We start from the raw sequence: 27340 nt of genomic DNA on the forward strand, positions 1-27340 counted from the left end.
AATTTTTACACATCACAGCGATAAAATATCAATTAATCTAAAAGCAATTAAGAATATTACTAGTATACTTGCTTTTAATACTTACCTATATGTATACTTAATTTACCAAATTGTCTTTTTATTTTTTATTAGGTATATAGGTATATAGGCCTTTGCCAGTCAGTTTGGGCCTTAGGGCCGGTACAGACGGACTGCAATCCGACTGCAACTTGTATGGGAACTGCAAGTCGACGTTACAGTTGGCGTGCAGTTTCCATACAAATTGCAGTCGGGTTGCAGTCCGTCTGTATCGGCCCTTATTATAGAGGTAGAGTAGAGAACATCAACAAAATTAATCATAAGTACATTATCAAGAAGTAAAAATGTACCTAATATTTATGATATTGAAAGTGACAAATGTCTTTCAACTTTTAATTTTTATATCTGGTCACATCCGGAGTCATCCACAAGTTATGCAGAGGTAAGTTTACATATAGTTAAATATTCATCTATACCCAATGGTACCCTTTTTTGTCAGTTAAGTAAAAAGGGTCCCTATAGGCGGTAACATATTACGAGATGATCGACCGATCACTAGACAGGATACTGTGAGAGTTCCTGCGGCGAGCGATTCCTTCAATTGGGCCGATATCGCCAATTCATTCACTGGGGTCGGCCGCTAATGGACTTTATCTGCCTTGATGGACGTTTAACAACACCTAATAAACATCTGTTAACAAACACTTGTTTATGAATGCATTTCGTTCTGCATACATATTCACATGATTCACCGATAAGATGTGCTAGTAGCATGCTTTTAAAAGAGAAACTAAAAACCTGCTGTGCAAATAAAAACTAGGTAGGTAAGCTACGCGTAAACTAGAACGAACAATTATAATAAAGAGTAAGTGTGTCAGATGTTAGGATACCTAGTGGTCTTATTAATAGTGTTAAATACTACATCCGTTGTTTATCGACGGACGGAATTAAAAAAATCTTTCAGAACACTTTTACCAACTAAGTGCTCGATTATACGCGAGATACAATAGGTACATTATTATATTCAAACACCTTATTAATCTCAGCAAGAATCCATACGTTATTACTTAACGGAATATATTAATTGATCCTTGTAAACCGTCAAGTCAACTAATCTCAAAGAGCCGTGAGAACTGTAAATGAAATTAAGCCAACCAATGAGAAGTCTATTTTGCCCGTGCGTTCAGTCGTTCACCAAGATTTTGCCACGAGAAGCTGCATGCTGCATTAATTTTGTAGTTGTCGGCGTCGCGTGGGCTGGAGGAAGCTGAGAATGGAGTCGGAAATTGTGGAGAGGATGCGCTCCGGCAGACGGCATTGAGCCTCAATCAGGTGGAGCTCGGCTAAATGGCAAACGGTATCTTGCGATGCGATGCGCAGTTTGCTTTCCGACTTTTTCTTTTTAAAATTTATGAATCTCGGACCTACGTTCCTAAAACACAAAATTAGCTAGCAAATGGGCATTTCTATTTAAATAATTGGAAATTTTTATATTATTTCTACAAATAATCACGATTTCTTTCCATCATTACCGAGAAAAAAATGCCCCCGGGTTTTTTTGTTTGTCCGTTTGAACGTTATCAATACAACCTTCTATGACCGTAACACACAGACCACCGTAACACAAGACGTAGCTTAGAGCAAAGATAGATATAACTCCGTAATAGATAGATGGATAAAGAAAATCAAGAAAATTTGATTCTCGATCAGAGGGCGCTACTAGCTTTGGCCTACTGTCGTATAGATGGCGTTGACGGTTTCGTTTGTTATTTAACAATTTTAACGCATATCAGTGAAAGAATATGGGTCAAAATCATAAAAATAATTAATGCAAATAAAAAAAATCATTTATCCATATTTAAATACATTTTATCGTATTTTTATAAATCTTCATTTTTAGTTTTAAAGTGTGTCGATAGATGGCAGTGAATTTACTGTGGTTACAAAATTTACTATGACAGTACAGCTCTAGTATAAGTTACTCTATGCTTAGAGTAATTATTTCATGAAACCGATGCTGCCAAAAATACGGGGATGCGGGGGACGAGGTTAGCGAGTCCCGTGCTGTGATTGGTCCGTTCAAAGGCATGTGGTCCTCCGACTGAAGTAAGCAATATAGGCGTGATTCGAAATTCAAAAATTTATCGAGAAAAGCTACTATACCGTATGCGTGGCAGAGGGGGTAGCGTGACTAATGACTATGCTACTTCTTTAGAAAAATACGTGGTCTGTGCCGTAACAACGGACAATCAAAAAATATATGAAATAAGTACAATATTTATTATGTAAGGTGAACTAGGTGACCTTTTATAAAGTCGATACCAAAGAGTAAAGTAAGTATAGGTACCACAGCCACACAATCGATAATATTCGTAGGTGCCTAACAACTTGCTAACAACTCTATGCAGTGCATATTCATGTAACACTAACCTAATTTCCGTATCCATGACAACGTTCATTTGTGGGTGTGACATTGTTAACTTATTTTCTAGCTGTTTATGATAAACGTATTTGCTTTTCGGTATACGTAATAACATAGGGATTATTTATAATATGTACTTTACATAATCTGAGATGGCGACAACAGTACCACCACCGAATCTTTCGGCACGCTTTTTCTACGGCCTACGGACGGACATCCTGTGAGTAGATCAGTTATTGCAAGTAAATGCTGCAATTTTCTTTGTTTTTCGTTGACAGAGATTAGTTATGGTTTCGTTTTGGTGTAATGACAGCAATTTAGCAATAAAACGCACCTTGTACCAACTGTGTTACTCAATCTGTCTACCTACAGCCGGGTTTAACTGGTGCGACCATTTGACAGATTCAATGCACATTACGTGAACGAGTCGGACATAATATATCCAGCAGGCGGCGTCATAGTTATATACAACCATCTTCAGAAGAAGCAGAAATTTATTAGACTTCAAGATAAGCACAAACCTATCAAGTCCTTAGTCTTGGCTCCAAACAAGTATGTCTTGCATTCTCTGCGTTAGGTACAGATGTAGTGCATAATTGTTACCCATCGTATTTTCTCGGAAACGTTCGTATTTGTCATGCTATTTCAGTCAACCTCGGTGCTTTTTGTACCGAGACTGACTGAACTAGCAAGACACGTTCGTACGTTTGCGTTTAAATACGATTTAAACGCAAACGTACGTTTCACGTTTCAAGTAAAACAAAAAAAAAAGATTTCAGTGTAACCTCAACCTATCCACGCTTTTCATTCATAACTTGCTAAAAATGGAATAATATATCATTTAGAAATCACATTGGGCAGGGTGAGGTCTTTATAATAATTATTTTGCTGAGTACTGATCAAATGTAGCAAGTCGGACAACTTTACTTCAGCCGAAGAGTGTTGAGGGATGTACCTATTTATATCTGTTATTGAGGTCTTAAACTAAGTACATCCGAGTAGGCATCAGCCTACATCGCATTTTTAGCACTTGATCTGTTACCATTGGCTCTTCCCTTGGTTTTAACGATCTATTGCAGGCGATGGCTTGCGCTTAACGAGATAGCTGAAGAAGGACAAAAACCAATCATAACTATTTATGATTTGACAACATGCAAACGCCGCAAAATACTGACTGTTCCGTTCGAAAATTCCACTGCGCGTGAATTTGCTTGCGTACAATTTACCTTCGACTCAAAGTACCTCGTGGCCATAACCGGGGAACCTGATTGGTATTTGTATTATTACAACTGGGACAAAGGAAAGGTGGAGAGCCACGCAAAAGCACAAAACCCAAGTGGTCAAGGAACTGTCGAAAGTGTAAGTAATTTTTTAATTCTAAGATGTAAGGGGAAATTTTTTTAGGGTACCTCCCATACAAAATGATTTTTCTTCTTTGTCCCAATAGTGTGGGGTATCGTTGGATAGGTATTTCAAAACGAATAAGGGTCTCCAAAAAACCCTTCTTTGATATAGTTAATATTTTCGGAAATTATCGCTCCGAAAAAAATATATGTGTCCCCCCCCCCCTCTAACTTTTGAACCATGGGTCCATAAAATATGAAAATAATCGTGATACTAAAAATACGTAATCGTGAAACAATAAAATAAAAAATACCTTCAATGAAAACTATAGAGAACATGATCGGTCTAGTCGTTTTTGTGTTATTGCAAAAAATCTTCTTTTCTTAGTTAAAAGTCGTACAAAAAGCACTGCAAGAAGTACCTTATGCTTTTAATGTACATGCTACTTTAATAGGCCCCGTTTGGCCTATTTTGACGGAATGGTAACTACGAACCCCTACACTAAGCATGACCCGACATGCTCTTGGCCGATTTCTTACTTGTCGCCGCTAACATAAGTGGACATTTAATTCTGCAGTAATTTTTCTTAGGTACAATGCAACCCTGCAGATGCGACGCTAGTGGTAATCACTGGACCATACACGTTTCGTATTATGAATGTCTCAGAAACTGTCTGGAGACAATGGGGATGGTGCAAAGCTGAAAACGTGAGTAATATCAGTTATCACTATTGTCCTTCGAGGTATAATTCTATGGTACGACATCCTATTAGGCTTTCAAGTCTTTGGAACAACGTGAGCTCGACTTGGCGATTGGCAGATTTAAAACACCACGAGTACAAGTGGCTACCTACCATTTATAGATGATTTATAGGTACAAATCCAAGTACAATTTTTTTATACCCTCCGTACTTAGGTAATCTAGATAATCTGATTCTGAACCAAAGAAGGTGAATAATTATTTTTTCACCTCAGCAGCTCGAACAAGCCTACTTTCGTCACTCCAGGGAGTGAAACAAAGTAGCTTTTTAATTTAGTGAAGGCCATGAACTGCCACTTCATACTTCGGGGTCTATTACAAATTCGAAATACATTTTAACCTTTAATATGTTCTCACTACTGAGGTGAAAAATTATATTTGTCACCCGAGAGCAAAGTTATTTTACATCTCGTGTTTTTGAGTCCCTCGCTACGCTCAAGATTCTAACTTAGAATCACTTGCATCGCTAGTGATTCAATTATAGAATCTTCCGCTTGCTCGGGACTCAAAATCAACACTCGCAAGAAAAACCAGCTTTCCTCTTTTGTTGCACAAATTACTATTTCATTACACTTGCTCGAAAAAGATCTTATTTAATGCAGGTGTACTGAAGGACAAAACCCTATATTGTTCCCGCGTGAGTCACTCATGAGTTATAGCTTTTTTTAAATTATGTTACTTATTCATATGAATAAACTAGGTATAAATGAGTTTTACTTTTAAAATACTGACGTTTATAACTTAATATTTTTGTTTATGTTTAAAAATATTTTATTTGTTAAATTTAATAGCAGTTTAAAATATCTTTACACAATTTTCAATTGTGGCTGAATGCCGATGGGTCTGTGCCTTCGTTGCCTAAACTGCCAAAAAATTTCAAAAAGGCGGACGAACGTTTGAAATGTCACCGTATTTAAAAATGATTTCGCTTAAAATTTAGTTTTTTCTTCGCAAGTGTAATGAAAAACATTGTGTGTAACTCCGGGGGTAAGAATATTGCAAATTCGAGTCTTTAATGCAGCCTGCGGTTGTCGTGCATCTAAAGACCTTATTTGCAAAATACACTTGCCCCCACGTTGCACAATGTACTATATTGTATCTATGGGCACGTAACTATAAACATTCTTGAAATAAATTCGAATTGACACTAAGAAGTTCTTACGTCAAACATTGACCTTTGAACTTGCACCATTGTACCAAGATGTAGAACGTGACGTGCGGTCTTCGTAACTGGGCAAAGGTCATTGCTGAATCAGTGTCCGCACGTCTAGGTCCACTTTCCGACTGTATGTGTATTGGCATCTATAGCAGCGTCACAATCGCATTCATATTGGCAGTAATTTTGTCACTTTTCCGGGTATCTTCAGGTCACAGGGTGCTAGGTGGTGCCGTGTGGGTTATCACATTGAATAGGTACCCTGGGCGACGGTATTGTGCGCAAAGTTTACATCTGAGACTCGAATGAAATAGACCGCGGGCCAGGAACTGATTTCCATGACCAGTCGCGTATGGTGGTTAACGGCTATGTATGATGCACCCTCGTGAACGTCAGCTGCCGCTCCGTTGGTGGGTTGAGGAATGGCAGCAAATAAAGTCTATAATTTTTTTTTTTGATATCGCCTCCCGCTTGATACTTTGTCAGATGATAGTTTAGATGCTATTGTTAATTAAACAAATCGTCAGCCGGTTGTATCGTGGTTGAAAGACCGTGTTACGCGTTTCGGTGGCTGCCATTCCTCAACCCACCAACGGAGCGGCAGCTGACGTTCACGAGGGTTCATCATACATAGCCGTTAACCGCTATACGAGTTTTCGCCCGGGAGGCGATGACTGACGAAATTTGTGCCTGGCTCGCGGTCTAGAAATTTGCCGTGCGTTTTTGAGGAAGCGGTTACTGTCAACTATTTTCTTACCGTAAAATGCTACTTTGCTACAAAATTCGAAATTTAATTTAAATTTTAAAATTATTATATAGTATTGTGCTAAGTACCTATGTTGATATACAATAATAATTAAAGTAGACCATCACTACTATCATCTTGTTAGTGTTTTAATATGAGGTTGTGATATAGTTTTCATATATAAAAACTTTTGGAGCACAATTACCCAGTGAACCAAAGTAGGCAGGTAGTGGAATTTCTATAAAGTAATAATATTGTCCCATTTTGTGACGATGGTTCGCGAAAGAAAATGTCCGTCTAAAGCTATTTTCGATTGACGAGATATTATGGAAATTAGAAACTTGGTGAACTTAAGTTATTCTTATAATTATTAACTCGTCCCTGGTGTAGATCAACATCACGACCTGCATGTGGTTGACGCCGGACCGTATCATGTTCGGCACCGACAACGGCATCATCATGATGGTCGAGAACGGGGAACTGCGCCAGAACTGCGTGTTTAACGCCCTAGATGTCACTGAGATGTCGTTGAAAAAAGTTGAGACGGAGTAAGTACCCGACAACGGCGTCATCATAATGGTCGAGAACGGAAAGCTGCGGCAGAACTGCGTGTTTAACGCCCTAGATGTCACTGAGATGTCGTGTCGTTGAAGAAAGTTGAGACGGAGTAAGTACCCGACAACGGCGTCATCATATGATGGTCGAGAACGGAGAGCTGTGGCAGAACTGCGTGTTTAACGCCCTAGATGTCACTGAGATGTCGTGTCGTTGAAGAAAGTTGAGACGGAGTAAGTACCCGACAACGGCGTCATCATATGATGGTCGAGAACGGAGAGCTGTGGCAGAACTGCGTGTTTAACGCCCTAGATGTCACTGAGATGTCGTGTCGTTGAAGAAAGTTAATGAGACGGAGTAAGTACAGATAATGAGTTAAAAGAAAATAAATAATATATTTTCTTTTTACGGTCTCATAATTACAGCAAAGGGTTTATTACATCTACCTATTCTTTTTCAAGACACCTTCTGATGAGACTGACAGAGAATAGATATATGTTGTTTCCATATGTCCCCCTTAGCAGCAATATAGCAGAAAGTGTCCGGCGAATGGATAGATGTAATAACCCCTAACTTTAGAGACTGGCTCAATTGCTCATTTTTAAGAGAAATAAAACACGTTAGTTTGAAGTCTTTCTAAATGGGCCGCTTGCCTATACAATACCTACTAAATAATTCTGTTAATATTTTGTGGCGCATACAATTCCTTCTAGCGCACATCGGTGCTATACCAACCTTCAACGTTATTGATGCTAGGTCAATGTAACATTAGCATCAGTTAATAGGTAAGCATGTTGGAGTACAATAACACACGGCGGCCTACTTTGAGACTAGCCAATTACTTAGAGCATTTAGGAACTTTCGTTGAATCCCAGTACGTCACCAGGTGTTTGACGAGGCTTGTTTGAAAGTCCACTAGAAATGGGGTATTAAACACACCCACACATACCTGATACATGATGAAAAATGAAAATGAAAAATCGTTTATTGGTCACAATCATTTTGTTACAAATTGAGAAAGGGAGTGTTGGGGGGAGGGTTGAGGGAGGGGGTGTTACAAATTGGGACCTCCTAGTAAGTATATCAATACTTTTGACAGGAGACCCCGCTCTTCCAGCAGCAAGTTAAGGGTACAACCAATACAATAATAGTTAATTAGTTAATTCATAATAATAATGATACATCTCTACATGATATACCTGGGTACATGGTAGGTATACCTAGTATTTAAGCGTAGTAGTGCATTTAATCCTAACATTAGCAATACGGATATCGGTAAGTTAATTTCGTTTTTCGCTAGAAAGTGTAAACTTTATATAACTTCACTCGATATAACGTTTCACTACCTAAAACGTCGAAATTGTTTGAAGTTGGTTTACTTATTTCACTCTATTTAACGAAAACGTTCAGTAATGTGTCCGGTCCCTTTTGTGACGATATATACACCGTGTTTTTTTTGATTTCCGTTAATTTTAAGGGGAGATTCTTCAGGTTAAATAAAGTTAATTTCTCTAAGAAACTAGTGTTTTAACTCTTACGGTTTTTGAGATATTCAATAAATAAATTGAATTGCTAAACCTGTGTAAACAATTCTTCATTGCCTCCAAATTTTATTTATTTTTTAAGTTTCGTCAGTAAAGAGTTTTCCATTGATAGCTATTCACTACAAGAAGGTTACTGAGGTGAGTTAGTTTGACAGTTCCGATATTACCTACTTTTCTTTCATTATGTGTCACACTAACTTTTACGTAACTCTAAAGGACCTTTTACGATGCAATATGGTTATATGATGCAATGGTTTTTATTTTTTGTATGAAAAAGGAAAAAAATATTTTTTTTCGAATTTTACAAAAAGCGATATACCAGGTAGCTTCTATTAATGTACCAAGCAACGTGTCGAATTTAACGGAAATCAAAAAAACACGGTGTATAGTTTACACTGTACCCACTTTTGTAAATATTGTGTAAATATTTTTGTAGGTAATGATCGAAAACGTTGTAAGAAAGTTCCAGTTAAGTATATTAAGTTTATTTTTAGGGCAGCGGAAGAAGGTGGCGACAAGACCAGTACAACAAGCAAAGACAACCAGAGTAAAGCAGAGAGCGAACATTCGATAGACACTGACAGAGAGGTTTATCCAGTCACCAATTTCGTCAATTTTCCTAAAGGTAAATTCTGACACATTGTTTTTCAGAAACCAATTTTAAAGTAAAATGGTTTATTGTTTAGGTACTAAAATAACTAAGGAGTAGATATTACAAAAAAAATGTTTGCACAATGTTTGTCACGTATGCAAACATGATTAAGGAATTTGATTTCTGTGTCCCTTCGTATATTGCCAAGTTGTCACAGTGACACTAAAATGCGCTCCCTAGCAGCTTTCATATTGATTGTAACAGTGACGAAGGTACGAAGTGGAACAGAAATTCCTTCACTGTCTGCACATAAATGAGATTTAATACTCGCACTTTTTAGTCGTCCACTGAAGCCTATCAAACTACTGGCAATCGCCAGTCAGCATGCTAATTTGTGGCTTTCCTTAAAGACGGGTCCTTCCTTATTGCTTCAAGTGCAATAAGGACTGTAGTAGAACTAGTAAAATGGTTTTTATTGCAGATGAAGCATAAGGACCCATCTCTAATGGAAATCTACATTCGGCCTTTCGCGTGAACGTGAACAGTAGGCAGGTAGACCATTATGAAGTAAATAAAAGTTGAATGATGATTAACAGGTTTTGTCTTCGGTTGTGGACAAGGCTACGTGCACATGTTCGAAAAAGAATCGCCTCATCACTGGAGGAAGCGAAATGTATTTAGGATTTCGAGGAAGTGTTATAAGTACGTAACTTTACTAATAATATATCTACAAGTAGTAGGTAAATTGGTATTGAGTATCTAGACTAGACTTCCACACAGCGAGGCACGCGTCCGCTACACGCGGCTCTCATACGCTCATACCTTTCGTAGCGTGCGCTACAGTGGCTTTATGGAATCTTGAGGACATGCTGGTTCTATGTCATGTCAAGTTATTAGTGTTATTACGTGACTTTAACATAGCATAATTCATTTAATTACTTGCCTACTGTTTCGTTTTACAGCGCATTGGCGCCTAGCTGTAATACTTTATAATTTATTGTTAAATAAATAAATAGTCTCAGTGGTTACATTTTATTGTTTGTACAGTCATCATCAAAGAGGAATAAGGATGTATTATGTTGCGATGTAATTGGCCACTTCTGTATGATGCTGACGATGTAACTTCTTTTATCTCACCAAAGATATAATTGTTTGGTTTCTTTTCTCCATCAAGACATACTCGGGATTATCCGATTTGGTCTCACCTCGACGCCGTACAGCATATCGCTGTAGATCCCAATCAAGAAACTCTGCTTATAACAACACTTCGGAAACAACTGTATTATGTCAAGCTATTTGGACAGCATATGTTGCAGGTTAGTAAAATGTCGAACTACATATTGAATGTTTTGTATGTGCTGGTCGCATCTAAAAAGCTAGTCACCTCAGGGTGACTGCGGATGACGCTGACGTTCAAGTAGATCGATGATCGACACGACACGATAGAATATTGAGGATTTCTTTGATATTGAGAAATTTTGGTATCTAAATTTATTCGAAATATGATAACCGTGCCGACACGAGTGGGATCTAAACACACTGCCTTAATAACCTTAAATCAACAATCAACAACCGATCGTGAATACGTTTTTTATGGAATGTTGCATTTATCACTCGATAACGTTATTGCCTGCTATCTCTAGAACCCAGAAATTGCATTCAACGAGCTCGGCCCGGCGATGCACTACGGACCTATCAACTCGCTATCCATGTGCGCCTGGAAGCCCATCTTCATCACAGCAGGCGAACAGGACAAGAGCATTCGGATTTGGAACTACTTGACTGACGATATTGAAATGATTAAGTTGTATCAAGAGGAGATTTCATGCGTGTCTTTACATCCTACTGGTAATGCATCCGAACAAAATTAAATAACATTATTGAAACAAAATAAAAAATTAGACATATCAAGTCGAGTACTTGGAACGCAGTCCCAACGTTTCTGAACGACATAATTTTATATTGTGTTTAATTTGCAGGTCTTTTTGCTGTAATAGGTTTCTCAGACAAATTACGATTCATGGTGGTATTGATCGACGATTTCGAAGTAATGAGAGAGTTTCCAATAAGAAATTGCAAACGGGCCAAGTTTAGTACTAACGGTCATCTCTTCGCCGCTGTCAACGCTCAAGTCATACAAGTGTTTTCGTCCGTTTCGTTTAATAATGTGTACAATCTAAAGGGGCATAATGGAATTGTAAGATCTAAACTTTAATTTTTATTAGGTATTATGATACTAAGTGTTGCTGTAAGCTGTTTCTGGCCGTTCCTTTGATAAAATCATATCACTATTGATAAACTATTGATTCTATTCAGCTCTAATCACGGCACATAGTTCGTCTCTATAAAGGGTTTACACAGCATTTTCGCTACATAGCGGGAAACCCATGCTATCGGGTACGACGTAGCAGCAATCATGGCATGGGCCACAGCCTGCAGGGAACTTCAGCCTATTTTAGTCCCATGTTGGCTTGTTCGCCTACCTAAGCTACGTCAACTAATTATTAATCGAAGGTTCTACAGTTTCCGTGAGCAGCGTGGCTTTCCAAAAAAGATGTACCTATTAGTTTTACATTTAATTTTAATGCCCACTATGGCGCTATAAGTATTTGGATGGTGAATTGAATTGACTGTCAAATTTTTAAAATGAATCTACTTTCTAATTAACAGACTTATGCATAAATATTATCCATTAGATTACATCTCTGACATGGTCCGCTAACGATCTATGGTTGGTGTCCTGCGGCAACGAGGGCGCCGTGTACGAGTGGAGCATGTCTACAGGGCAGCGAGTCGGTGAAGTCATACTGAAGACCAACCAGTTCGCTTCTTGTGCCGTTAACAGGTATGAGAAATATAATTATTCATAAATATTGAGACGAAAGGACACGAGTGTATTACCTTGAGGTCTATGGAGGCAAAAATTAAAAACCAGTCACAAAGAAAAGCCTAAACATGCGTATCTGAGTTATATATCTTCATAAATAAATAAACTTTACTGGTTACTCGACTCTAGGAATAAGAACGTAGCTTTCAAAGGCGCTAGAATCAAGTGTTTTCTTTGCAGCCTCGGAAAAATAACGTATGCTGTAGGCAGTGACGGGGAAATCAAAGAAATTGGCTCTAATACCATCCGAAGGAACCTGCCATTGCTTGGCTGCGCACTCGACACTATATTATTGTCTCGCTCTGACACGATGCTGTTCATTACCGGCGGAGAGGGAGGGGTTACGACAGTAAATCTACCACTTTTGGATAAAGCTATTTATAATGAGTTCCATATGCACAACAAGAAAGTGACTTGTATAGCTCTCGCCTATGACGATCAAACGCTGATATCCGTGGCCGAAGATGCCTCTATTTGTATATGGCGATTGACGAATGCTGAAGGAAGAGCAATTGCTTTGGATAAGGATTTCGCTTACTCTAAGGAGATATTGATTAGTAAAAAAGATTTGAAGGAGAAAATTAATAGCATCAATGTAAGTATAAACCAAAAGTTCAACGTTCAATGAATCTGGAAGGACGTATTGGGGCAGTAAATATACTAAAATAGCTGGCAGAATGATTTGATTATATTTATGATTATAACGTTTTTAGGGTTCGCTGTCCGTCTGTCTGTCACCAGGCTGTATGTCATGAAAGTCATAAACCGTGATAGGTAGACAGTTGAAATTTTCACAGATGATGTATTTCTGTTGCCGCTATAATAAATACTAAAAAGTACAGAACCCTCGGTGGGCGAGTCCGACTCGCGCTTGTTCGGTTTTTATCACTGATCAATAGCGTGCTTATCAGTATTAAATTGCCACCCCTCTTGATGCTCGGGGTTGGGTAGGTACCTAGCTATTGTATCAGTACGGAAACCTCGGTGGGCGAGTCCGACTCGCGCTTGTTCGGTTTTTATCACTGATCAATAGCGTGCTTATCAGTATTAAATTGCATCCCCTCTTGATGCTCGGGGTTGGGTAGGTACCTACCTATTGTTTCAGTTGTATGGTAATAAAATAACAATGTGGGGTAATTTAGACTTATATCTGAGTGATTTTAAATCAAAAATCGGATAAAGATCTAAAGTTAAGGCTTAATTTGGGTCAATATACAGCACTGGATTCTGCGACTAAAATATGCTTATATTGCAGCTACTTAGTACAAGAATGAGCGAGTTAGAAACCGAACACTCGTACCAACTTCGCCAAGCTGAAGCAACGCAAGCGGAAAAATTGAAAGAGGTACACGAGGGCTACTGCGCGGCCATTGACGAACTCAAGGAAAAGAATGAGGTAATTAACGATTATTAATCAGTGACTGATAATATCAACTCGTTACTCTATTGATTTACTATAAATATAATTCATGTTTACTCACTTAATTTGTGATTGTGACTATGACAGACAATGGAGAACGAACATAGCCATGAAATCGGTATGATTCAGCAAGATATTGCAAAACTGCGTTCAGGACACGAGAGAACTCTGCAAGCATTGGAAGCGGACTTCAATATTAGGCTTATTGGCGAATACGATAGATACCAGGTAAGGATTTCGAACCAAACATTTGTAGTTTTGTATTTGGCATGTACCTGTTCGACATGCTCTATTTGGGGAAAAATCGTAGTCCAAACGTCAATCTGTGGTAATAGATACCGCTGGAGTGTTGACTGGTGCCTCATATCTAAATAAACTAGATAGTTTAATGGGAAATCTAGACGTGGTATGATTTACCCGGCGGTACAATATCGACGACTTTCCCCTACGTAACTTAATAGATTTTCATGGCAATGCCGCCAACCGGTTTATATATGTATAACAAAAGCATGTAGTTTAAACAGTATATCAAGTAATATGTTTTTACTGTGATTTAGAGTCTGGAAGATAAAACAGCTCGGATGCGTAAAGACTATGAGCAGCGTCTGGAAAACCTCGCCGAGAGCAAACGCCAAGCCCTGCGGGAGATGAACAACATGTTCGAGGCCAAGTTAGAGGAAAAGGAGATGCTGTTAATGGAGGTTACATTACATAATTGTTTATTTTGCTTGTTACTCATTTGCCGGCATTCAAGGTGAAGTTATGTCATAATGCATTTACGATGTCACATAACCATAGATAAACTTATTTCTCTATCTATGACATAACTGAAAACACTTTACCACCCGACTTACAGAGAAAGGAAGGTAAATATTAGATGTTTTATTAGGGTTCCGTACCCAAAGGGTAAAAACGGGACCCTGTTACTAAGACTCCGCTGTCCGTAGCTAGACAGTTGAAATTTTCACAGATGATGTATTTCTGTTGCCGCTATAACAACAAATACTAAAAAGTACGGAACCCTCGGTGCGCGAGTCCGACTCGCACTTGGCCGGGTTTTTTTTCTTTAATAAGCCGAAGTCGACAGGGCTTAACACATTTTAGCCTCAGAGGTCTTGTTATTAGACTTGCCTTAGTCGTGGGAGTGACATGTGAATATATTTTATAAAAAATAGCCACAACCGAATACAGAACCTCCTCCTTCTATGAAATTGAAGTCGGTTAAAAATATTTCTCGTTATGTATGAAGCGTTTACGAAGAACGCGAGGTCACCACGCCACACAAAGGCTCAATTTTACTTTTTAATGCTGGCCCACGTGTAAAATGCCACTCACGCCTGTGTGTGGTGACATTGAGTTGTATTTTATGCTTCATCTTGTAATTGAGGGTGATCTGTGTGTTTTAATATACCTACGTTTTAGTTACAAGAACAAGCCGACTTAGAGAAACGAGAACATGAAACTATCAAATCGTCCATCGAAGAAGACGCGGATCGCGAAATAATAGAAATTAGAACTTCGTACGAAGTGCAGTTGAAAGAAGAAAAGGATGCAAATGTCAGGCTTAAGGGAGAGACCGGTCTTATGAAGAAAAAAATGATTGCCGCACATAAGGAAATCGAAGAGTTTAAAGTTCAAGTGGCGCAGCTGAAATGTAATTGTCAAATTATTAAAATAAGTTCCATTCATAGCCCATTCATCCTACTAAGTATTACTTTTAACTCTCAGCGTAATAGTTTAATGTCGTTTCTCTACAATTGTGCTTCAGCACTTCACAGCTATACATAATGTTTTCGTTTGTCACTTTGCGGATCAGGGGGCCTAGCCAAAATGCCCATCGTTTGCGCCGTAGCGAACGAAACGGTAAAGTCTCTCTATATAAGTGCGGCAGATAGACATTAGCGTTTCGTTCGCTACGGCGCAAACTATTGCCATCTTGGCTACGCCCCCAGAATAGAATGTGCGCTTAGCCACCGTTGTAGGTTCTTGAAAACCGAGCTGGATGTAACCAATTTGTTCGAAAATAAAGCCAAGAAATACAATTATATCTATTTACAAATATCGGTCATACCTAGAGACTAGAGAGTTATATTACCTACTTACTGAACTATCGACACAGTCGTTTAATGAATGTTACTCACAATACTAACTGACCGCTTAGCATGACTTGCGCGCGCGATTCTATCTCAAGCGCGACTTTATAAAATCGCGCGCGACAACACAATCAGGCTTTGATTGCTAAGTCAAGGTGACAAGTTGTAACATCATGTTATCTTTCACAGTGGAACACATACAGTTTCAAAAGGTGATATCAAACCTAGAGCGCGATGTGACGGATTTGAAAAAAGAGATACAAGAAAGGGATGGAACCATTCAGGATAAAGAAAAACGTATATATGATCTAAAACGTAAGAAGCAGGAATTAGAGAAATACAAGTTCGTTTTGAACTTCAAGATTACAGAGTTGAAAAATCAGGTTTGTTTATTATTGACGACTAATTACTGATGTATTACCTAGGTATATTTATTTTATATAAAAAATTAAATAAACGGGTATTTTATACATAGATTGAACCTAAAGAAAGAGAGGTAGCCGAGTTGAAAATTCAAATAGATGATATGGAAAATGAAGAGCTCAAGCTATTAAATATAAAACATGAACTTGGTATGACTGCGAATTAGTTTCGATGTTATTTCGTAGTCGTGTAGAGAGCTGACCTCGTACACTATATGAAAAAAGTTACAGCTGCTAATGGGGTTATAAACTGCCAATTGCTCACTTCAGAGGGCGCCTCTTCCACTTAATCAGCAGTTCGCAAATTTTTTTTCGTCGAGGCCTTGTTTGATTAGTTGCTATTTTTACGGTTTTCCGTTACCCGTGGTAACAAGTAGCGCATCTGACTCGTTGGAAAATCCTGTGTACCCACAGGCTGATGCCAGGTTTCTGTGTCCGCCTGTCCCCTCAATACTCTAACTGGCGCAGTGTATTTGTTTCGATCAGCCAGAGAAGTTGAATGTGGTATTAGAGACGCCCTTAACAATGTGTTTCTAGTTTTTAACCCCTATTAATTGACTTGCTTTGTAACAGATCGAGCCGTTAGATCGCACAATCAAAGAGAAAAAAGTGCGTATTCTAGAGCTGGAAGTGTCACTAGAGACCCTGCTTAAGAAAAGATCGTTCCGTGGTAAAGCCCCATTTGTTAAAAATGTCCAGTTGTAATTTTTTTCAACTGTCACGTACGTCATGGAATGGCATCATGTTATATCACACTAGTTTATTAATTCTTGCACCGACGTAATAATAGTCGCGAGTACGGTAATTTATCATATCTGCAACCGATGTCGTTTTTTTAAATCTTATTTTAGTCTCATTTAACATCTTTAGTTTTGTAGATTGTTTCATGAGCACCTATGTTTATGTAATGATTTGCCCTTTACGGGAACACTGCCTTGTCGTCGCTAAACTTAGCCATCATCATCAATAGACGAAAGTTCAAGTTCGCATGTATATAAATTGAGTAACGCTAAATATACAATGGAGTACAGTCAGCAGCAGAAGTTGCTAAGCGGGCGAGGTATTCAAAATGAAATTCACGCGCGTATGAGGAGAGACCTAATAAAGAAGTTTCACTTTTAAAAATTACGTAGAGGTGTACCTACTCGGTGTACAGAAAGACGGATATTTAATGATATTTCTTTTTAGAACTCAAAATCACTCGGCTGAATGAACAGTTAACTTCGGCAAAAAAGGATTTCATGAACCAAGCCGAAATGAATCTACAACTGAAAAGCACGTTGAAGAAGATTAAAATTGATCTTCACAACATGACGGCGAACTTCCAAGATCCGAACAAACTCAAGTTAAACGTGAAGGTAAGTACATCGCGATTAGTTTTGTACAATACAACAATAATAACTCTATCTTTAGTTTTTAGTAAAAAGTAGGTACATATTTACAGAAATTTCATTTTTGATACGAATTTTTATCGACAATATTGTTGTACCTACTTTTCTTTCGAGAGTCATCTGAGTCATCACTAAGTAGGTAGGTACTTTCTTTATAAAAAAAAAACAACAAGCTTCAAACTGAATAAGGTTGCGTTCATCATTGTTAGACCAGATTAAGGGTATCACAAGATTTCACTATATTTCAGCTTAATCGGACAATAAAAACCGATTCAAGTTGTGCGTTTTTCGTTTAAAAAAACAATGCAAAAATAAGCAATTAATTTTAATTAGTTAAATAAAAACTTGTAAAATAGCAGTTCAGCAGCTCTGGAAAAAAACCAAAAGGAGATAGGAATAATTAGAGAACTGTTTTTAAATGATTTTAATATAAATATTAGGAATCAAATGCTTTGTGCTGTACGAGTGTAAAGAGTAGCCATGATTTAATAATAATTTAATTGAACACCTATCCAGACGTTATTCCACAAGTACGTGGAAGACATAGATTTCGTGCGAAGCCGTGTAGCGGAGAACGAAGCCATCCGCGAGTTTAACCGGCAACGGGAGCACTTGGAGAAGCAGGTGGCCGGCTACAGGCAGCAGCTCGCCAAGGCGCAGGGGGGCTCCAAGAACGATATCAATAGGATTATGGACGTAAGTATATATCCTACAGAGCGCTGACGCCTGGCCTGGCCTAACCCTTTGACCGCCCAATATGAACCTTTGTGTATACCGACAAGGTTCACGATAACGCGTGCACGCGACAGGCGTGGCGTTCGAAGGGTTAGGGGATAACTTGAATATGGGCAATGCTGGCTATCAATTTTTAATTAATTCACCTATGGAAGAAGCTCTAGCGTTTTAACAGTAAGCAACTCTGTGCCTATAGGCGTTTCCTAATGTGTCTCCTTAGGAACTAAATAAGGAGAGGAGATTAAGCGTAGATGCAATTCCAGATAAAAAAGCCTTAGGGTTTGAATACCTTTTGTACATAGCAAGGACCTTCCTTGCTCATTTTTTTAAATTAATGTTGCCAGCGAATCATGAGGTCCATGAATAGTAAGGAGGCTGTAATAAAAAAAAATCGAATATAGTTTTTGGGCCTCATGTGGTCGCGACCCTGTCAAGAAAAGTTTTTGGGATACGGATATAAAGAATCTTGTCTTTTCTATACACACAGGAGAATTGCACCCTTTTATCCGAGATCAATAATCTACGGACGGAGCTGAAGTCCACGCGGTCACGGTGCTTCCAAATGGAGTCCATCTTGGGATTGTCGGCGCGCTACATTCCGCCCGCCATCGCTCGCGCCAAGTTGAAACACGTCACAGAGGACAGGGACAAGTTAGATGAGAAGTTCAAGCAGAAAATTGAGGTGAGTATGATTTGTATTATAGTTGGTCAAGCAAATCTTGTCAGAAGAAAAAGGCGGCAAAATTTAAAAAATGTAGGCGCGAAGGGATATCATGACATCAACTTGACTCTAGTCCATCGGTTGGCGAAGCCCTCAGGGTAGCAAAACGTCAATATTAGGCGAAAGATTTATCTGTACTCTAGTAGAATTTCAGTTATTACAATTATTGAGGCTTGTCGACTGACATAATATATATATTTTTTTATATTTGGCAGGAAAGAGAAGAAACTATAGTCGCCTTGAAGGAGGAAAACGACCGTCTGCTTGGCAAGATGCGCTGCGTAGAGGACGCGGGCGAAGGCTCGCCGCGACCCAGCACACCGTAGTTATATAAATATTAAATTTAATTATGAATCGACTTTATCGTCAATGTGGCCTTTTGAAAACGTCACAAAATGTTGATATACTACTTTGACTTGGTGGTTTAACGTAAAAAAGTGAGACTGAAAAAAACAAATATATACAAGATCTAATAAAAGTTGCATATAACCATACCTGCGGTCTGTCTAAGTATTATTATTATAAAGCTAGAAGCCTCTTTCGTACCTAACCACATCACGTCTTCAACCATCCACGTCAACTTTGGTAAATCGACATGTGTATTTCCATAAACACGCATCATTAGATCATTACTATGTGTTCTTGTGACTTTACACCACGATTTCCATAAATATTCCAAGATCCCGTCCACATTTTAGTAAGGGTATATTAACTATGTACTTTTTATCAGTTTTATCACAACTTGCTTCAACACTAGTGGATAAGTTCCAGTTTTAAAATAAAAACATGTATTTACCAAAAATGTCTATATTTCCACCAGAAATATTGATTACTAATACTAGAATATTTTAATGTTATGAGCTTAAAAATAATTAAACGTTAAAACATACTACGTATTGCAAGTTATTTCTTATCAACATTCAGTCATTAGCATACAATAAATTAAAAAAAAACCATCACCTTCGATATCCAACACCGCCGTAATGCAATGCATACGCGAAGAATTCGAATATTTTTAAGAGGTATCGCACACGGTCGCTTTTAAGCATTAATAAGTGGCGACGGGTATTTTATTTTGTTTAACCTCATAAGATCCACCATAGAAAGTTTTTCAATTTCTCAATTGTCTAAAATTGATTTCCAATACAATAAAATATTACATTTCTTACAAATAATTATATAATTACACGAGGTAATTTAGTCAAACCCGTTCGCTATCGCTTCCGGTGCAAAAGTGCCCATAATGCTCACGGCATTACCCCGCTGGATGGCTATGGACACCCTCTGCACCAGAAACGATTCGATTCGGATTGTCTAAAAAAATATCGAAATTTTGTGTGATGTAATTAATGGACGACCCCTAAGTCCTAAGTCACACGTTTAGCTTCGATTTAGTAGCGGAGGCTGCCGAAACCAAAAACTATAACTATTTTATATCCAACTTCATGCTTTTTAAGGTCATATGAAGGGGTATAAAGCAAATTTGTTATTTGCTATTTTTTGGTTCGTCTAGAAAAATCTAGCTTGATCGCTGGAAAATTACGCCATGTGCGATAGATCTCAAACTTTAACGACAATACTACTTGGAAAACATTAGACGTCAGACGTCGAGTAATGCAACTGAGTAAAGTTTTATAGAATGAATGGAATGATTGCTTTACGGCTCTTGGGGTAGTCGGGGAACTCCTTCTTGTAGTTGCGGTGCTTGCCGACCGCCCACACCGCCATTTGGTAGAAGCCGACCGCCGCGAACAAGCCAGCTGGAATTAAACGAAGATTTACTTAAACATGTGCAAAATAGGGCAAAAATAAGAATTAGGTGATTCCGAAAAATTATAATGAAATAAGTGTACAAGTCCAACGAAGGGGTATGGCTATAGTTAACCTTTAATATGCTTAGCGCCGCTTGCACCATCCCACTAACCCGGGGTTAACCGGTTAAACCGTTAACCCAGTGTCAAATTGTACTAATAACCATGGCAACTTCAGGTTTAACCGGTTAACCCCGAGTTAGTGAGTGGTTCAATTGGCCCTAAGTTAGCTATTAGCACGTTACTTTAGAATCCCATTCTCTTTACAGTCGAGTTATACAGGATAAGCCGTCACCAGTCACCACATTCAACCTTAACCCCCTGACCACAACGGCTATTTTATATAACACAACACGCAATGGTTCCATTTCTACCTTTGGTCGGTTATAGCTGACTATGGCGGCCAAAGGGTTAGTAAAAAATATAAGATATAACTGCAAAACTGAGTGCCAAAGATTTGGGTTCATTTAACAAGCAAATAAAATAATAACTATCATCTACTAAATGCACTCTACATTAGATACCTACTCATTTTTTCACAATTAAATTTAAATTGACGTACTAGTTAACAAAACCAGTTTCATGCACATATTACTGTCATTAGATAAGTTCCATTAATGATAAAAATAATAAGGAATTTTACTAGTAAGTTCATTGAAGGAAAGTTCAATGTATTTCACTAATCACTATTTCATACCCAGTACCCCAAAAGAATAATCATTATGTTATGCTAATTAATCCATTTGCCATCGAGCCGAATAACGGTATTACGTCACGATCTGGTTTGACAACTAACAACAAATTGTCTAAGTATAGTCAACCTTAAGTAGACTTTAAATGGGTGTGGTGTGGTAAGGTTTAAATTCAGTGTTAACATAAATAAAGAAAGGTACTAACAGGTACTAAAACTTCGATGTTTTCAATACTTTTTACTATAAACGTACTTTAAACACTTCACCTTCAACTGTTATGTGAATGAGACTTGTAAATTAAATAATCGCTTATGTAAATGGTATGCTGAAGTGAGCAAAGGTCATGGTAAACACCGGCGTTTGACCAGTTAGCGTTATCGAAGTTATCGATTTCCTATCAATGTTTTATATGCTCATATCAAGTCTATAATACATATCTACTTGAATTCTTCTTCGTAATTAATAGGCAATTAAGCACAGTGCAACTATGTCATGAAATGAATGCTGTGAAAGTTTAATTGGTTTTGGTAATGGTGAGTTGCAAGTTCTTCTGTCTAGTCCGTTATGTGTGACATGTATATATCTATTCTTTTTGGAACTTAGATATAGTCTGGCAAACCTATTTTGTCAGTAGAAAAAGATGCGAGATTCAAATGTTGGCTGATGGACCAATTCTTCTCACATACTTTTTCAAATTTGCCGCCTTTTTCTACTCACCGAAATGGCTTGCCAAACTATAATTAAAATCACATAGGTAATAATAATTCAAATTCCAGCAGGATTTATTAACTTGATTATTGATTGATTACCTTGGTCGACTTGTAATGCGGCAATTACACTACTTCTTTCACGTTGCCACGCAACAGTCATTATTTCTATACCGCGACCGACCTAATGTAATTGCCGAATAACTACCTACTAAATGGAAAACAAATGGAATGGTTGCCGTCGAGAACAGGGACGTGCCTTACTAATTAGTACTTTAACCTTTCATATCAGTGTGGTGGTCAAAAATCGTGGGTTCAAACCTCGGTTGTGCTGTAAAATTTTTGGCAACCGCATTGTGATCTAAAAAAGCGCTACGATTTTTCATAAACTCTACTGGCTGAACCTTCTGCACCTTAACAAGATTGCAGAGTAACAAACAATACTAAAACTTACCGGGTGCACACTGTGTCATGACGGTAAAGAACACCCAGGAGCCAACTTCATAGGTGTAGTTCGGGCAGGACACGTAGTTGAAGAGCGCAGAGAACGGGTTGCCGTTGGGCACAGGGATACGCCTCACTTTGGTGCCCGGCGGGCGCAGGTTCTTCAGTAAGATGTGGATGCTCAAGTTGCCTACCTCGCAGAACTGTAATAATTTTTTTAAAGATTAAATTCAAGTTTCCATTGAACATGTTAAAATTCACTAACAGTACATAAACAGGCGGGCTATTGGTGCTGTCAGCAAAAGAGTACAGTATGATGTTCTTAGTGATCATGTCATCAAGTGAGAGTGAATGTTATAAATAGCAGAGAAACATCTATCTAGATATGCAACAGCATATCAAGCCAAGTCCAAGAAAAAGGCACTGGCGACGCAACTGCCGCGTGTTATATTATACGAACTATTTGAAGCCACTTTTGACCCCTGCATAAGTCGAAATCTATTGAGCATAAACACCTGAAGTTTGGTTTATTTATTGAAATCCCTTATATAGTATTGAAAGTAAAAAACCGGCCAAGTACGAGTCGGACTCGCGCACGAAGGGTTCCGTACCATTACGGAAAAAAACAGCAAAAAATCACGTTTGTTGTATGGGGGCCCCATTTAAATTTTTATATTATTCTGTTTTTAGTATTTGATGTTATAGCGGCAACAGAAATACATCTGTGAAAATTTCAACTGTCTAGCTATCACGGTTCATGAGATACAGCCTGGTGACAGACAGACGGACAGCGGAGTCTTAGTAATAGGGTTCCGTATTTACCCTTTGGGTACGGAACCCTAAAAAAGGGTAAACTGATAGTTGTGTAATTGTTAAAATTTGTTAAAATTTTGTACAAATTACTAAGTTACTATTACATATATTATTTACTTGGCTCCATACCTTCCCATTCATATTTTTACACAAATATGCCTGCATAAAAAGATATTCTTTGAAAGGGCTTTCAGTTTACTTTCCTAATTCTATACATCATTCAAATCTAAAATTTCCTCAAAAATCCAAAATATTAATGTCTAATGGCGTTATTCATAAACGCGTTACTGGCCTGAATTAGCTATGAATCGTTTTATGTCATTATGACTTAAGAACTGTAAGAAAGGGATAAAACATAATTTAACTAAATCAGGCCCGTAAAGTTTTATGAATAAGGGGGTGAAAATTTATATTTCTATCATTGACTGACTGGCATATAGATCAAAAACCTAACCCACTTACAGATGGCCTAGGAAGGTAAAACGCGTCCAGATGGGTAATGTTTAATTAAAAATAACTGGCCAGAAAAACAAAACAGTGAAGTTTTATGACTTGATATATTTTCTGTGCAATTGATTTTTATTACCACTTAATGATAAGAGGAGGGTCAAGTATTAAATAATGTGTTGTTGAATTCTCCGAGAAAAAAATTTGAATCTAATTCATGTTCATTACATTGGATCTTAGAACATTACAACTAATTAAGAATTGAAGAACTTCCTTGTGAAAACTGTTACTTCAATGAAATTACAACATAATGACATAAAATGAAAGCAGACAAGGTTAAAATAATAATATTGTAATTACATTGCATACTTACAGCAAAACCAGCAAGCCCTATGTAGAAACAGTTAGTGCAGGGTGGTGTGTACAGGGGGTGGTTGATATGGTATGCCACATACAGGGTGAACAGCCAGTAGTAGGAGCAGTTCTTGAACAAGTTCCTCAGTGGCATTGTGCCATGGGAGAAACGGTGTACAAATAGGGTTTCAAGCAATCTTTTGGCATAGTGGATTGACCAGCATATGGCAGCAACGCTAAAATACAAGACAAAAATGAAAGACATTACAATTTTGTTAACAATAATTCCTTACTGCAGTTATAGTAATTAAAATACTTTTTCCAACTATTTTAATGATAAGTACATATGAAACAAACTTAAATCCTGTAGTTTTAAATAATTGTTTAAAATCCAAAAGTATCTTACATATCTCTCTGGCTATCTAAGTAGCATCAACATACAAACTTACACTGCAAGGTAGTTTACAAGAGGCATAAGGTTAGTGCCGGTTAAAAAAATCTACTAAAATATGCATAGTATTTCAAATTTACTCTAGTCTCTGACATAGTCTAATACTTACATGCTTTGTCAACTACTTAATAAAATAATGTACATTTTATTCATTATTTTGTATTAGAATTAGACAGTGAGTGTCAAAACAGTTATTAGAAATTTATATGTGTAAATAGGAGATATAAGTACATATGCCATCAATGTATATAAAAATATATATTACTGGTATATCATTAATATCATTAAGCGAGGTTTAGACTAGCAAGAACTTGCATGCAATTTTCGTTACATTAGGGTATCTGATCAACCTTTTGAATACTAGTTTACTTTAGTAGTCGGCAATGTAACTTAAATTGCATGCAAGTTCTTGCTAGTCTAAACCTCGCTTTATAGTAGCAATGAAGTTAAAATTCTGAACACCCACCTGGCAACAGTAGAGGGACCTTCTGAAGGAGTTCCATAGAGAATCCAGGGCCTCTGGTAAACCCAAAGGTACACGAAGAATGGGCCTGCGTATTCTGCCAAGAATACCCCCTTCCATGAGATTTGAGGACCCAGATCTCTGACATAAAGCTTGGCACCATTTTGAATATTTAATTCTTTAAGTGATTGCTCTTCCTTCAGCGATTTGCCTTTGGCTTCAAGAGTTATGGATTGGCGGCTGGGATATAACGACTTCTTCACCGACTGATGAATTTTATCTTTCACAACTTTGATGGTGGCATCTGCGGGCACCTGAATCTTTCCCAGCGGCTTCGAACCGACGTTGCTTAAAATCTCAATCTACAAGAAACGCGTTGCTTAAGTGTTTTGTAGAGACATTCGATATTACCAAACGTAGCGGCATAGTAAAACAGGTTTCGGAATGGCACGTACACTTACCTCCATGGTTTGGTATAATAAATTATACTTTATTGAATAAAGATATGCGCAAATATACTATTTAATTATTATAATGTATCTTGTTAATCGGTTGACACCGAAGCCGACCGTATGCAAATAGCAAACGTTACGCCGCAACATACAACTTGGGCAATCGCATAAAACCAGAGCACAGACTAATAAGAGATAATGTATGTTGATGTATGTAACTTAACTATGTAAGTATGTAAGAGATTACTACGTGACCAGTGTTGCCAACTCGAAATTTGAAAAAATGCCAGACATGTCTAAATTATGCCAGAAATATGCTAAATAATTTTGAAATGTGCTAAAAAAGATGCTACAATATTATAGGTAACTAAAAACCGGCCGTTATGATATATGACATGACATTGACATTGACTATACCATAGAATGCTTCAAGGCGAATAAATATATTTGCCTCGGCGCACACTACGAGTTTGTAGCTTTTGGCGTCGAGACACTAGGCCCTTGGGGTAAGGGGGCACGGGGGCTCCACAAAGCGCTTAGCAAACGCCTGAGGGAGGCCACAAGGTGACCCTCGCGCAGGCGGCTTTCTCGCACAAAGATTGGCTATAGCAATCCAGCGCGGGAATGCCGCCTGCGTGATGGGCACCTTGCCTAGGGGGAAAAATTTAGAAGGGCCTTTTATGTAAGTATTTTTAAGTTTATTTTTACTTTAGTATTATTTAGTATTATTATTTAGTTTGTAATTTGTTTATTGTTTAAGTATCTTTTAGTTTTTTCTTAATTCTTTCTGTAATTTATTTTAGTTAAATAAATATATTCCTTTATACCATAGATAACACAAAAAGATTATTGAGTGTAGACGAGACAATTTTTTCGCACAATCTGATTGACAATTTAATTGGTAACGCGTATGAAAAAAAGGTCGCGGTGCGGTGCGGTATTCTGTTACGGCTTATTATAATTCCTCGTATGTATATAATTTCCTTTGACGGTTGTGCCATGGATTGTCTATCACTGCCAAGTAGGTTTCAAACTCGGCTTAGGCACATAATCACTTGATTCACTAAATTATGCTAAAAAAGATGCCAGATGCTAAATGGAAATTTTCGATGCCAGAGTGTGAAATTATGCCATATCTGGCACCAATTATGCCAAGATGGCAACACTGAAAATGACTTGACATTTTGACATGAACACGAATGACGGAACTATGGATGGTATACAAAGGACGCCAATCTCTTATGGCAGAATTGTTGCAAAAGTGACCGCTTTCAGCTTTAAATAATAGTTCCTAATCTCTCCGGTGGCGCTAGTTAGGCTCTGGGACATGAGTATAACATGAACCATATAAGGCAACAAATAACCCGACCAAATTACGTAGGTTGTTTTTGGTAGAGTATTTCGGTGTATGGTGGCGCCGCCTAATTACTGTTTTTTTAATGGACACTTTTCATACATAGAGATTTGGCTCCTTTATATAGTCTCCATGGACGGAACGAATAAAATGAATGATGAAAATGAAATGAAGTGGTAGGTAAACCATCGTCTACACCTCAGAATAATAACGAAAGCATAGAAGCCGGGCAAAAATGCTTCGCAAATATGTATACCCGTCCTTTACTTCCTTACGAATTAGATAATGTGCCGAAAAGAGATGCATATATGCTTGTTATTTCTCATTTACGTACGGTGTCATAAGTTTGATAATTTGCTAGGGATGTAACTGTGTCGACTTTTTATATCGATAAATTATGCATAAGTTTATGTGCCGTGTAAAAGAATAATCACGAAATTGGTAAATTGATAATAGTCTGGCTAATGAAAGTTGAACCTGAAAAAACGCGGCAATTTCAAGAAATCTGTAGCAGGCGGCTCGTTGAATACAAGGATTGCATAACTTTT

General features: G+C 37.8%; 2 protein-coding genes across 4 annotated transcripts; one reads left to right on the plus strand and one right to left on the minus strand.

Moving 5' to 3' along the window:
• The first annotated feature begins 2488 nt into the window (after positions 1-2488).
• LOC134755835 (cilia- and flagella-associated protein 57) lies at positions 2489-19165 on the plus strand. 3 transcript variants are annotated; one of them, XM_063692450.1, is made up of 22 exons: positions 2489-2660; positions 2843-2992; positions 3520-3799; positions 4375-4491; positions 6835-6992; positions 9038-9168; positions 9732-9837; positions 10310-10451; positions 10779-10983; positions 11115-11332; positions 11832-11980; positions 12203-12617; positions 13278-13418; positions 13530-13670; positions 14000-14143; positions 14865-15096; positions 15725-15918; positions 16011-16107; positions 17146-17315; positions 17865-18044; positions 18571-18765; positions 19020-19165. In XM_063692450.1, the coding sequence occupies exons 1-22, from the start codon at positions 2593-2595 to the stop codon at positions 19128-19130; spliced, it is 3744 nt and encodes a 1247-aa protein (XP_063548520.1). In that variant the 5' UTR covers positions 2489-2592; the 3' UTR covers positions 19131-19165. The 3 variants fall into 3 exon arrangements, with proteins under 3 accessions (XP_063548520.1, XP_063548519.1, XP_063548521.1); XM_063692449.1 differs by lacking the exon at positions 16011-16107 and adding an exon at positions 16531-16627; XM_063692451.1 differs by lacking the exons at positions 16011-16107; positions 17865-18044; positions 18571-18765; positions 19020-19165 and having other exon boundaries at positions 17146-17232.
• Positions 19166-19627: 462 nt separating this feature from the next.
• LOC134755820 (probable very-long-chain enoyl-CoA reductase art-1) lies at positions 19628-25620 on the minus strand. Its single transcript, XM_063692426.1, has 5 exons — positions 25448-25620; positions 24990-25348; positions 24092-24308; positions 22469-22661; positions 19628-20564 (listed from the first exon to the last, which is right to left on the minus strand). Exons 1-5 carry the CDS (start codon positions 25451-25453, stop codon positions 20437-20439), a joined length of 903 nt encoding a protein of 300 aa, XP_063548496.1. The 5' UTR covers positions 25454-25620; the 3' UTR covers positions 19628-20436.
• Positions 25621-27340: the final 1720 nt, after the last annotated feature.

The sequence above is a fragment of the Cydia strobilella genome, chromosome 3, assembly GCF_947568885.1.
Source record: "Cydia strobilella chromosome 3, ilCydStro3.1, whole genome shotgun sequence".
Classification (NCBI taxonomy): domain Eukaryota; kingdom Metazoa; phylum Arthropoda; class Insecta; order Lepidoptera; family Tortricidae; genus Cydia; species Cydia strobilella.